Here is a 14,977-nt window from a genome sequence, read left to right as displayed (position 1 = left end):
ATTTTATGGATATTATGTACGACAGACGAGTGTAAGGCCTAATGTTTCTTGGAGAAATGTTATCATTAACATTAACTGTATCGAATAGTAGAATAAAATAGCGTTTTTTTTTTTTTAGTCGGTTCGATTCCCGGGTGAAACAAGCGGATTTCAACAAATCTTTGAATGCAGTTTTGTTGCTTTTTAAAAAATAAAAGAATGTTTCCTTTGAGCAAAATGAGTTAACTTAAGGTTTTAAGGCACTTTCCCTCCAGGGCCCATTTATTCTTTCCACACTCTAGAAGATCGGTAGAGCAAAAGGAGTGAAGCTCTTCCTTTATGACTGTGTCAGTGACATACGTATACTAACACGAGAGTTCTCGCCATATGACGGTCTTTCCAACCAAAAAACGTATATACCGGTCTTCGCCACATTAACCTTAGTTTTGTCGCCAAAAAGCTGTACAAGTTGTTTTTGCAGTTCATTCATAAGAAAATTAATCGCATGAGAATAAGCTTGTTAAATCAATGTTAAAACCTCCACGACTTTATGCTTTGCTTTGCTGGAGGTAAAATTATCTGAGCTCCTTTTTAGATTTAGGTATTAAGGTTAATGTGGATAAGAGCGTCTGCTAGCTGGCGCGTTTGTAAGGAGTGACGAAAGATAGTAGCAACGCTAACTGATGCGACGGATTTTTCCTACAATGGCACTCGCTTGCGTGCGCTCGCTCCGTGCACCCGCGCCAGCTATCCAACACCCTGGCATAAAAATATATTGCGGGGAAGACCGTCATACTTTTAACAACAATTGTTTACTATTGCCTCCTGTGTTTTTCCTCTCTGTTTTCACGACCGTTCGAAAGAGTACTCGTTTTTTATATACATCTCATCATATTCGTCAAATTAATCACAACTCACTTGAATAAACAAGTAGGCTCATTTATACGTATTTTTATTTTTTTTTGTATTTTTTTTTCTAATTTTTTTTTTTTTTTACCTAAACTATTTAACAAGAAATCCGAAAAAAGACACTGAGGTTTACATACTTGAATATTATACACGTTGTTTTTGTTGAATTCCGTTGACTTCCGGGGTTAATCGTCGTATATTTGTTTAAATGTTGTTGATTTTTTCATAAAAAATAATTAAAAGCGTTGTTGTAATGCGGGCATTATATTTAACTTAACCAAACAATTGAAAACTATAACATCGAACATCGATTGTCTGAGTTAGTACTTGCGTTTAGCAGCTAATGTGTCAGCCAGTACTAAACACAAATCAATATGTAATCAGGCCCCAAGGCAAGTGTACACGCTCGTAAGGGTCTTATCAGATAAAATAGATTATCATTAAAATTATGTCCGGTGTCTTTGAGAAATTAACTTAAGCTCAGGAATGCACCCTTGAAATCTTGGAGGATATAACCAAACGGAGTATCCATTAACAGGCGTTCCCCTTTGTCGAAACTACGACCAATGGTCATACACATGGAGACTGTATAAAGGAGCCAAATCTCTATGTATGAAAAGTGTCCATCAAAAAACAGTAATTAGGCGGCGCCACCATACACCGAAATACTACCAAAAACAACCTACGTAATTTAGTCGGGTTATTTGTTGCCTTATATGGTTCATGTTATACTCATGTCCCAGAGCCTAACTAGCGCCACCGGAGAGATTATTATTATTTACCGGAACTATTATTTAAAGCTTAACGCGGTCACTTTTACAACAATTCTGCCATAAGAGATTGCGATCCTTTCTATACCATCCATAGTCATACACATTGTATGGACTGACGTTTATCTGACCTGACTATTTTTACGTATACATTTGACGTGCCCCTCCCCCGCAAAAGTTGATAGACTGTTTTGTATAGAAAATTACAGACAGGGCCTCTCCGTTTGGTTATATCCTCCAAGCTTGAATTTAACGGAATTTAGAAAAAAACGGCGTATAAAATCTATATCAATTTATACCGGTTACAAGCTGATCTATAAATGTGCCATTTTCAACCAAAAGGGTACTTATTGTCGGTTGTCAATAAGGCGCTATTTCCATATAGCTTCAATTCGCAATCAACCTTATCTACAAGCGACAATGTGGTACCTTTTGGTTGAAAATGTCACAAATCATTACATAATCATCTCATTAGTTATGATGCACGTACAGTCAACGCTGTCCAAACCCTATAATGCAAATAATCTTTCCCTGAATATTATAAAAAGCTATTATCCACCTAAGGCCCAAGGTCTGTACTTCTTAAGTCCGATGAAATTTAAGCCATATTCACTTGGAATAATTGCATTTCGCTTGTTAAATTTTCAAACAACTGAATATCAACTCTATTCCCTGCACTATACGTTCAAATTTCCTTTTTTAAAATATTCCGGGTGAGATTTAAATCATTCACCTCGCACTACACAAACAAGACGCGTACTCTATCGACGGTCGGACGTTTGCGTTGCGTATTCCGTGCGTGTGTGGCTCAGGCGACGGCGGACGCGGGCGCGGCAGCGGGGCCGGGAGCGGACGAAGCAGACGAGCCGAGGCCACAGATCACGATGCCCGGGGCGACCGCGAGCAGGCCAGCGTTGTACGCGGACTATGAGGATGACAGACCTCCTAGTGCTGATGTGAGTAATGAAACCTACACCCCAGGATAATAATATACTCCACCTGGTACTCTTCCGAGACTCGCGAACCATGTGACTGACACAAGCCTACCTCATCGTGAACCTTTTAACAGCACGATCGCGTGGTTCGCGAGTCTCGGAAGAGAGTACCTTGTTTTATTATACCATGCCCCAGGCCAAAAGTATGGAAACAAGCTTGTATTTCAATAGAAAAGTGTGATCATTTAAGCGATGGATTTTATACTACTCAAAAATAATAATAATAGAACAATAATAATAGAACATTTTAAAAGTAAATTACTCTGGCTGTGATAGTTGCCAATTCAACATTTTGTCATGTAATTAAGGGGTAGGTATAATTATGTAACTTTTTCACCTCAGCAGCTCGAACAAGCCTACTTTCGTCACTCCCTGGAGTGAGGAAAGTGCGACTTTCCTCACTCCAGGCGTCGTAGCACGGTACGCTTATCACCATGCCTGTCACGTTCTAACAAGTATGTGAGTGCGAAAGTGACGGACTTAGTGATAGGGGAAACCATGCTGCGCGGGCAGGGAGTGAAACAATGTAGCTTTTTAATTTAGTTTAGGCAAGGAACTTCATACTCTTTTACATTTTTTTTATGGTATGGTACGGTACGGTACGGTACGGTACGGTTCGGTACGGTACGGTCCGGTCCGGTCCGATCCGGTCCCGTCCCGTATCGTATCGTATCGTATCGTATCGTACATATTATAATACTTTTTTTTCTGTTTATTCTGTGTAATTCTAAATACCTTTAATATGTTCTCACTACTGAGGTGAAAAATTATGTGTGCAACACGAGAGCAAAGTTGTTTTACATCTCGTGTTTTTGAGTCCCTCGCTACGCTCAAGGTTCTACCTTAGAATCACTCGCTTCGCTCGTGATTCATTTATAGAATCTTTCGCTTTCTCGGGACTCAAAAAACACTTGCAAGAAAAACCAACTTTCCTCTCTTGTTGCACAAATAACTATTTCCTACTTTATTTTTTTAGCTTGTTGACATTATTTTAGGATGTTTTGATATTAAGCGTTTATTTTTAATCTTTTAGGTTCGCCTAATGTAAGTCTTAGTTTACAAATATATACAACAAAGATAGAAACATGAGATATTAAAGAAAACAACGTTGTTTCCATACTTTTGGCCTGGGGTGTACACGCGGTCCAGGGCGGATCCAGGGGGCCACGGTAGACGTAACCCCACCGCCCTGGGCCTGTGTCTTGATATATTTTTGTTTGCAAAAAGAATATTAGGAGTCCCCGATAAGCTCGGCCGAATTGCACCTTCCCATACAAACGTAGTTCCGCTCTAATTTTAAAATTACGTGTTGTTATGAAACTTTGCACATACATGAGGTATATCTAGGTATGTAATTAGTTTATATAGCTCCAGTTTATAAAACAAACGAAATAGAGCAAAAACAAGTTTTGTGTGAAAAACTTAAATTCGCTGTATTTTTTTGACTATGGTATCTGAAGCTACATAAACTAATTACAGACATAGATATACCTTATCCTATTGTAAGTACAAAGTTTCAGAGTAATCTAGCTAGTCGTTTTAAAATGAGAGCGGAACTACGTTTGTATGGAGAACCGAGCTTGTCAGAGACCCTTAAAATTTAATAATGTGACACCGGCTGTGTGCGTAAACGTGCGTGACATGTGCGTGCACGGCTCCAACATTTTAGCTCACGCGCACGCACGCAGCCGGTGTGCTCTGGACTTTATATTAAGCTAACTCACGTATTTTTATTCACTCGCGCGGCATGTTACGGAAAGCCTAAAGTCTGTTTTTTAGTCCGTAGACTAAAATGACAACCACAAATGTCAAACGTAGAAACCTTGTGACCAGCTTAAAACAAACAGTGCTGATCTTTGATTTCGGTTTGTGATAACCGATAAATATTAATATTGTCTTCGGTTACCGCGATAGTTACTCATGAAATAAAACTATGAAAACGGATTATATCGCGTATATTGAATTTATAATACATCCCGACGTTTCGAACACTGACACACACTGTCACCCGTTGACCACGAACGCTGTAAAGGGTTCGAAACGTCGGGATGTATTATAAATTCAATATACGCGATATAATCCGATAAATATTAAATTAATTTTACACTGAAAATAAACAATACAATGAAATCTACTCGCTACATGTTAGGTAATAAACAATAAATAAAATTTACTAAAAACATTTAAAAAATGACATTGAGGTATCGCCGACCTGACGCAACGCCATTTTGGTATTTTTGGTTTACGTATTCAACATTCGTTACTTTTTACTCGTATAGTGATCGGATGTATTCAGTGCGTTTTCAGTCTTCATCAACAAATCTAAGTACCTCCCATACTTTATTTTCGGTTACACATAAAATGTCATTTTAGTCTACGGAATAAAAAAGGGCTTTAGGTCTCCATGTTCAAGCAGTAAGTCCATGAATAAAAGTACGCAAAACGTAAAATTAGCTTAATGTTAATATGACCGACAGTTAATCCCTATATTACGCTCCTCTGTACGGAGTGAAACATGTCGAGCGTTTTCGACTTAAAATACGTGAGTGACCCGTTATTAATATGTTTAATATAATCCCTATATTGATTCAATAAGGCTGATCAACGCTCAGTCAATAATTGTTCGTTATACTTACTACGGTGACGCAACGACCCAAAGTGAGTCCTGGCCTCCGACACCGGCCGGCCTAGCCAAGGTGACAATCGTTATCGCTACGACAACGAAACGCTTTGTCTCTTTATCACTCTTCCATATTAGTGCGACAGTGATTATTGCGTTTCGATCGCTACGAAGCGTAAGCGATTTGCATATTGGCTACGAGGCCAGATTGCGCCATGCCTCTCGGTCTTGCGATAGCTCTCGCCAGTCGCCATGGCCGAGGTTGAGCAGGTCTTGAGCAACTCCGTCGTTCCAGCGGTACCTAGGGCGTCCAACCGGGCGCTCCCATTTGGTTGTCCCAAGTACGCTTTCTTCACGGCACGAACCTCCATTCTCTCTAAATGTCCGAGCCACTGAAGCCTAGCCGCTTTGGTCTCTCCAATAATGTTGGGTTCGGACACCAGGCCCCGTAGACAACATGCCAATTGCTAACGCTACTTAGCGGACGAAAAGCAACTGTCACTGTCACACTAATATGAAAAAGTGATAGAGAGACAAAGCAATTCGATGGCGAAGCGATAGCGACTGTCACCTTGGCTAGGCCGCAAGGTCTTCTATCTCCCTGTTCTTCCTGACTCTCCACCTCCCATCTTCCGCTCTTGTCGGCCCCAGAATCATCCTTTCCGCCACTAAAAGCTTATTATCTGCTTTCAAGGTTAATGTCCAAACTTCGCAGACATGACACACACAGTTTTGTAGACATGAATTCTAGTTGTAAGTGTTCGTTATATTTTTTTTAATTTTACAGACGGACCGTGATACGGACGCTCCAAAGCCGGCCAAGAAGTCAGACGCCAAGAAACAGGAGCCACAGAAGAAATCCGGCTGGCTCGGCGGGATTTTCACCAAACTCACGCTGCGGCCGCCCAATCAGATGATACTGCCTGACGACAAAAACCCCTCTGTGAGTAGGACTGATGGGAAAAAGATGAGGAGGGAAAGGCGCAACGAGATGCCGACCCTTCTCTAGAATCGAATTAAACTAGAGAGTTAGAATATTTAAGAAATTAGGATTTGGTCACATAACTACAGTGGCGTAACTAGGGGGGGGGCAGAGGGGGCAAGTGCCCCGGGCGCCATCCAAGAGGGGCCACCAAAATGGGCAAAAGGCAGCAGCAGGGAAACTTGTCAGTCGTCAGGGGGCGCAAATTTGGTGACTGCCCCGGGCGCCATATCCTCTAGCTACGCCCCTGCATAACTAGATGACACTAATTTATTCCAGCCAATGAGATGATACTGCCTGACGACAAAAACCCCTCTGTGAGTAGGTCTGATGGGAATAAGACGAGGAGGGAAAGGCGTAACGAGATGCCGACCCTTCTCTAGAATCGAATTTAAAATTAGAATATTTAAGAAGTTAGGATTTGGTCACATAACTAGATGACACTAAATTTATTCCAGCCAATCAGATGATACTGCCTGACGACAAAAACCCCTCTGTGAGTAGGACTGATGGGAAAAAGATGAGGAGGGAAAGGCGCAACGAGATGCCGACCCTTCTCTAGAATCGAATTTAAAATTAGAATATTTAAGAAATTAGGATTTGGTCACATAACTACAGTGGCGTAACTAGGGGGGCAGAGGGGGCAAGTGCCCCGGCCGCCATCCAAGGGGGGCCGCCAAAATGGGCAAAAGGCAGCAGCAGGGAAACTTTTGTCAGTCGTCAGGGGGCGCAAATTTGGTGCCTGCCCCGGGCGCCATATCCTCTAGCTACGCCCCTGCATAACTAGATGACACTAATTTATTCCAGCCAATGAGATGATACTGCCTGACGACAAAAACCCCTCTGTGAGTAGGACTGATGGGAATAAGACGAGGAGGGAAAGGTGTAACGAGATGCCGACCCTTGTCTAGAATCGAATTTAAAATAAAAATATTTAAGAAATTAGGATTTGGTCACATAACTAGATGACACTAAATTTATTCCAGCCAATCAGATGATACTGCCTGACGACAAAAACCCCTCTGTGAGTAGGACTGATGGGAAAAGATGAGGAGGGAAAGGCGTAACGAGATGCCGACCCTTCTCTAGAATCGAATTTAAAATTAGAATATTTAAGAAATTAGGATTTGGTCACATAACTAGATGACACTAAATTTATTCCAGCCAATCAGATGATACTGCCTGACGACAAAAACCCCTCTGTGAGTAGGACTGATGGGAATAAGACGAGGAGGGAAAGGCGTAACGAGATGCCGACCCTTCTCTAGAATCGAATTAAACTCTCTAGCACTTAGATTATTTAAGAAATTAGGATTTGGTCACATAACTACAGTGGCGTAACTAGGGGGGGGCAGAGGGGGCAAGTGCCCCGGGCGCCATCCAAGAGGGGCCGCCAACATGGGCAAAAGGCAGCAGCAGGGAAACTTGTCAGTCGTCAGGGGGCGCAAATTTGGTGACTGCCCCGGGCGCCATATCCTCTAGCTACGCCCCTGCATAACTAGATGACACTAATTTATTCCAGCCAATCAGATGATACTGCCTGACGACAAAAACCCCTCTGTGAGTAGGACTGATGGGAAAAAGATGAGGAGGGAAAGGCGTAACGAGATGCCGACCTTTCTCTAGAATCGAATTTAAACTTAGAATATTTAAGAAATTAGGATTTGGTCACATAACTAGATGACACTAATTTATTCCAGATAATCAGATGATACTGCCTGACGACAAAAACCCCTCTGTGAGTAGGTCTGATGGGAATAAGACGAGGAGGGAAAGGCGTAACGAGATGCCGACCCTTCTCTAGAATCGAATTTAAACTTAGAATATTTAAGAAATTAGGATTTGGTCACATAACTAGATGACACTAAATTTATTCCAGCCAATCAGATGATACTGCCTGACGACAAAAACCCCTCTGTGAGTAGGACTGATGGGAATAAGACGAGGAGGGAAAGGCGTAACGAGATGCCGACCCTTCTCTAGAATCGAATTTAAAATTAGAATATTTAAGAAATTAGGATTTGGTCACATAACTAGATGACATTAATTTATTCCAGACAGCGATTCGGTAGCGCGATAGTGGCGGTGCAGAATAGTAAAGATAGATATAACTCCGTAATAGATGGATACAGTCTAAGGAAAAAACGTGCCTCGAAAATCAAGAAATTTTGATTCTCGTTCAGAGGGCGCTACTAGCTTTGGCCAACTGTCGTATAGATGGCGTTGACGGTTTCGTTTGTTATTTAACAATTTTAACGCATATCAGTGAAAGAACATGGGTCAAAATCATAAAAATAATTAATGCAAATAAAAAAAATCATTTATCCATATTTAAATACATTTTATCGTATTTTTATAAATCTTTATTTTTAGTTTTAAAGTGTGTCGACAGATTGCAGTGAATTTACTGGGGTTACAAAATTTACTATGACAGTACCGCTCTAGTATAAGTTACTCTATGAGAATAGTGTTTACGTCACGTGTGCTTGACGGGTCTCTATTGTTTGACATAATTATTGAAACTGTTAGAAGTATTAGAACAAATTAAATTATTTTTTCTTAGTATATGACATTTATTTCAGTTTATAATTTATATAGTAGTGTTTCTACTTAAGATAAAAACAAATTAAAGTATTTTCTGTAGATAATTTAATTTGTTCTAATACTTCTAACAGTATTGATTGGCAGCGCCATCTCTCTCGCTAGCTCGAAATCACATTGATGATTCAGTTAGAAGGTCGAACCATACTGTTCTACCTTAGGGATGGCCAGGGGGCGCCTTAGCCTTCAGTAACAAGTGCATATACTTGGAAAATTTCGACCTATGCCGCTGTGGCCCAGTGGCCAAATGGCACAGGCACCTGCCGCGATAGCAGAGGACGCTGGTTCGATTCCAGCCAGGGGCACTGGAGGCCTTGGTAATTTTTTCTTAGTATATGACATTTATTTCAGTTTATAATTATTAAAAGTCATAATGTAATGATTGTCATATTATCATTAGTCATCATTTGGTTTTTCTCAGAAACGCGTAATTTTTCAGCATTGCCATAAAACAATCCTAACCTAACCTAACCTATTTAAAGGATAACCTGAGGAAAATCCTGAAAAGTTAACGGTTTCAGAATTATGACTAATAATAATTTGACAATCATTACATTATGACCATGGAGACTGTATAAAGAAGCCAAATCTCTATGTATGAAAAGTGTCCATCAAAAAACAGTAATTAGGCGGCGCCACCATACACCGAAATACTACCAAAAACAACCTACGTAATTTGGTCGGGTCATTTGTTGCCTTATATGGTTCATGTTATACTCAGGTCCCAGAGCCGAACTAGCGCCACCGGAGAGATTAGGAACTATTATTTAAAGCTTAACGCGGTCACTTTTACAACAATTCTGCCATAAGAGATTGCGATCCTTTCTCTACCATCCATAATTATGACTTTCAATAATTATGTCAAACAAAGGGACCCCGTGCTTGATATGACATATGGGCAGTGTAGGATCGCTGCAAAAAGTTCCTTAGACCAAAGATAGATATAACTCCGTAATAGATGGATACAGTCTAAGGAAAAAACGTGCCACGAAAATCAAGAAAATTTGATTTTTGATCAGAGGGCGCTACTAGCTTTGGCCTACTGTCGGTAGATGGCGTTGACGGTTTCGTTTGTTATTTAACAATATTAACGCATACCGGTGAAAGAACATGGGTCAAAATCATAAAAATAATTAATGCAAATAAAAAATCATTTATCCATATTTAAATACATTTTATCGTATTTTTATAAATCTTCATTTTTAGTTTTAAAGTGTGTCGACAGATGGCAGTGAATTTACTGGGGTTACAAAATTTACTATGACAGTACCGCTCTAGTATAAGTTACTCTATGCTTAGACTTACGTTTTCAAGCAATTTCAATTAAAAAAAATTTAAATTTAGGCATTGATAAGATTGTTAGTAATTACACATTTACAAGACTTATCAAACTATGTTTAGTAACATATGTAAGTAAATAAAAAATAAAATAAATAATTATATAGGTATATAAAGTACACCCCGTCAGTCTTCCACGGATCCAGTACAATGTAGACTGTTCCAATGTATTGCTAACGGCGTGTCCAACTTTACAGCAAATATTTTATTTATTTTTATTTTATTTAAATATGAAACAAACGGTCATACATAAAATATTGTTACAGTTGCTTCTCTTAGTCTAGACCTATAGTTTCCATTTTTATTAAACATATATTTATATATAGCACGAAAAAGTACCTATCTTGGCTTAGGTTCAGCAGATTAGTAAAAGGTTACACAGAATTTGCGAATAGGTATCGACAATCATGACATAATAGGTATATTAACACTTTTAGATATTGACAGATCGCTTCTAGATTTACATACTAGTCCTAAATATTTTTTTTATTGAGTTTATGGTACAATTAAATATGTCTACATTTTTTACAATGTTATTATCATTATAAAGTGCACATGCTCGCTTAATAAACATATTTTTAGAATAGTTAGTTCTACTACATGGGATGTAGAATAAGTGCTTGTATCTGACCGTTTAGACCGTATCTTTAGGATACCATTTCCACTGCGACTTATCCTTCGCATGATCGACGCCGTTCTGTTGCAAATTGTTCGAGTAATTAATTAAGTTTTTCAACATATTTTGTTCATATTCGCTATTTCCTACAAAAATTAAAGAAATGCTAAATAAAAAAAAACCTTAAGATAATGAGCTCCAGTATAATAAACATATATATTTTTAGTATATATTTTCCTTTCTGAATGATTTTTATGTATGTTTATGTATTTATTATACCTATGTTGTATTTTATATTTCTTCTCCGTGTTCCTTTATTAATTAGTACTCAATAAATATGTTATTTTTTATGGATTTTTTAATATTCTCCTGATTGCTATCCTTCTACTTTATTTATTATTTTTATTTAATATTTTTTGCACAAAAGAAAACCTTACCTTAAAATACCGGCCAAGTGCGAGTTGGACTCGCTCATGAAGGGTTCCGTACCGTTACGAAAAAAAAAACGGCATAAAAATCACGTTTCTTGTATGGGAGCCCCACTTAGATATTTATTTTATTCTGTTTTTAGTATTTGTTGTTATAGCGGCGACAGATATACATCATCTGTGAAAATTTCAACTGTCTAGCTATCACGGTTCATGAGATACAACCTAATGATAGACAGACGGACAAATAAGGGGTTGGTAGGTTGGTGGTAATTTTTCTATATGAGTTCAATATTACCAGTACGTTTTTTTTTTTTTTTTTGATATTCTTGTTTTTATAAGAACTAAGTTACTTGAAATAAATATAAAACCGGCCAAGTGCGAGTCGGACTCGCGTTCCAAGGCTTCCGTACATTACACAATTTAAACAATATATTTTTTATGTGAAACGTGAGTGAATTGTCTTTAAAAAGTAGAGGTCGGATCAAAAACTAAGTAATTAAGTCCGACTCACGCTTGACTGCACATTTCTAGTAGGTTTTCCTGTAATCTATAGGTAAAGTTCTATTTTGTGTATTTTTTTCAAAATTATCGACCGAGTAGTTTCGGAGATAAAGGGGGGGAATGGTAATTTTTTGCCTATTTTCTTGAATAACTTCTAAACTGTTTATACTAAAATTATAAAAAAAATTTTTTGAGATTCTCACAATGATATTTGATATGTGTAACACGATATAGTTTGAAAAACTTAATTTTTTAATTTTCTCATTTAACCCCCAAAAGTGGCTCCCATTTTTAAAATTCATTTGTTTACGTTACATGGCAGTCTTTGGATCAGAAACTTACATATGTATACCAAATTTTAACTTAATTGGTCCAGTAGTTTCGGAGAAAATAGGCTGTGACAGACGGACAGACAGACAGACAGTGATCCTATAAGGGTTCCGTTTTTTCCTTTTGAGGTACGGAAACCTAAAAAACGGCCAAAATAATCCGCCGTAAACAGACGCCTAGAATACAAAATCGGCAACAATAAAAGCCAAAATCTAAACGGTCAGACACAGATAATTTCTTTGTATTTCCGTTTCCAAAAATTCTTTACGATTAGTTTAGTTTTGGAGGAGGAAAATGTCGAGAAATGAACTTCGATTTCTGAGATTTTTACGCAGGATTTTTCGCCTAAGCTGGAGTTTCCTTATCGCACTAATTTTAGGGTGCCGTCCCCGTCAGCGCGACGGAGATATTTACCTAAAATTCTCAAATCTGAAAAGGGGCTCAATTAATATATTATTATCCTCTTAAGGTTTTGCTTGGAGTTTGCCTTCATAAATATAGTCAAGTTTTCATCTAAACTTTTCCAAAGCATTCATTAAAACGTGTAAAAATTCAATATAACAATAATACTTTTTAGTATTTGTTGTTATAGCGGCAACAGAAATACATCATCTGTGAAAATTTCAACTCTCTAGCTGTCACGGTTCATGTGATACAGCCTGGTGACGGACAGACGGACAGTGGAGTCTTACTAATAGGGTCCCGTTTTTACCCTTTGGGTACGGAACCCTAAAAACTAATTTAACTTTAGCCTCCTTTTAAGGCCACCCCACACTTAGAGTCTTTTAAGCGTCAGGTTTATTCAGCGCTATGGATAATGGCGTCGCTGCGCAGTTGCGCCAACGTGGCGTCGAGCAGCAGCGATAAAGTTGACCAGACCCCGACGTTGGAGAGACACCAGTGTGGGGTGACCCCTAAACTGTAAACCTATTACTATTAGTGCCATTCTCAATCAAAATGGTACTTATTGTCGGTTGTCAATAAGGCGCTATTTCCATATAGCTTTAGTTTGAAATCAACCTTATCGACAAGCGACAATGTGGTACCTTTTGATTGAAAACGTCACATTAGTTCCCGAAATCAAGTTGCACTACAGATATTTTAGTCTCTCACAAAGTAAGTTATTTTAATATTGTCTTCGGTTACCGCGATAGTTCCTCATGAAATAAAACTATGAAAACGGATTATATCGCGTATATTGAATTTATAATACATCCCGACGTTTCGAACTCTTTACAGCGTTCGTGGTCAACGGGTGACCCGTTGACCACGAACGCTGTAAAGAGTTCGAAACGTCGGGATGTATTATAAATTCAATATACGCGATATAATCCGTTTTCATAGTTTTATTTCATAAGTTATTTTACTCAATTTATTTTAAAATTCATACCTATAACCCTGTAAGAACCTGTTTCCTTACAAACATAATTATAAACATTCCCTCCATTGTTCAGATCGTGTGGGACGCGGTGAACAAGCGCTGGCAGAACCTGGACGCCGACGGCGATGAAACGGCGTCGGCGCCGCCGCCGCCGCCAAAAACCGCCGACATTCCAGCCATGCAGTAAGTACTGAAACATTCCCTCCATTGTTCAGATCGTGTGGGACGCCGTAAACAAGCGCTGGCAGAACCTGGACGCCGACGGCGACGAAACGGCGTCGGCGCCGCCGCCGCCGCCCAAAACCGCCGATTACCTTCTCTTATTTTTGGACTTATCTGTTTAATTATTTTTAGATATAATATAGAGGATATTCACAGTCATTGTATATAAATTTTGGGCTAATCCATTCAGCCATTTTCAATTTAGAGCAGTTCAAAATCAACTCAGAATTGTGAAATTTTTGAGCGTTTTCTAATAATTTGTTAGATCAACTAGTGAAAATGTTAGACTATGTTATATATTTGTAATCTACTCACAATGCCCTTTCATTTGGTACCCCACATGGTATGTTTAAAAGAAAAAAGTTAAAAACTTTGTACTGTCGATTTTGTGACGTCACAATTATCCCCCCCACACTCTTAGAAAGTGACAAGTTGTTATTTCGTACTCAGTAGAGTCTACCGAACACAAAGATACCACTTGTCGGTAGTATACTGTACAGTCACATCGAATGGTGTTTTAGGCCATCTGGCAGCTGTACTAATAGTCCTTACACCTTGGCGGGTGCTGCCTCTGCGTGCGTCTCATGGCGCGGACAAGGGCAGCATCCGCTCGGTACCCCCTTATATCTCAATAAAGTGTCAAATGGGCCTCTACGTCTTGGCTGCGGCTTCGGCTCACAAATGTCCGTAACACCTTGATGGATAATAGTAGTTTATGCGACTGCTACATAATGAAAGGCATTAAGACTCGAGTGTGGGTTTATGAAACGAACGTAGTGAGTTTCATAATAGAATCACACGAGTGTTTTAATGCCTAATTATGTATAGTTACATACACTGCTTTATCTACACACATATTATAAACTTTCTATGATATATTCACTAACCTCATATTACAGCCGACATTGGGGCATAGTTGCTCTGGCGGAATTCGCGGATATGAGGTGGCGTCTCCGAAATATCTTTATCGCACATTTTACACGAAACTTTTGCTAGAGTTACTTTAAAAACAACAAAACAAATTATTCTTTACTTACAAACTAATTAAAAGATAAACTGCACGTCAAATGGCAGCATAGAAAACTTTTTTCGCGCATGTCACGCATCCGTAGTTTTTTTTTAATTCAGAGACAAACTAGAGTGGGGGTCGATTGCCATATCGTTCCATACCAACTAACAAGCGAGATTTGTCAAATTTGTATGCAATTGACATTTCATTTCGAAGTTCGAAATTTGAATAAAATAATATTATCGAAATCGATGTTATTATTTAGCAATAATAACATTTTCACAGATAAAAAA

The 14,977-nt window shown here is 38.8% G+C and overlaps 1 protein-coding gene across 1 annotated transcript in view; it reads left to right on the top strand.

Annotated features, from left to right (window-relative positions):
* LOC134754723 (protein transport protein Sec16A) overlaps positions 1-14,977 on the top strand; it is a 104,335-nt gene that overhangs the window by 78,199 nt on the left and 11,159 nt on the right. The window contains exons 12-14 of the mRNA XM_063691056.1: positions 2,471-2,614; positions 6,061-6,216; positions 13,527-13,636. Of these exons, the coding sequence (XP_063547126.1) occupies positions 2,471-2,614; positions 6,061-6,216; positions 13,527-13,636 (410 nt within the window). The remainder of the gene's footprint in view (positions 1-2,470; positions 2,615-6,060; positions 6,217-13,526; positions 13,637-14,977) is intronic.

The sequence above is a fragment of the Cydia strobilella genome, chromosome Z (assembly GCF_947568885.1).
Source record: "Cydia strobilella chromosome Z, ilCydStro3.1, whole genome shotgun sequence".
Taxonomy (NCBI): Eukaryota; Metazoa; Arthropoda; class Insecta; order Lepidoptera; family Tortricidae; genus Cydia; species Cydia strobilella.
The sequence above is the reverse complement of the archived record's forward strand: the minus strand, read 5'-3'. Positions and strand labels throughout refer to the sequence as shown.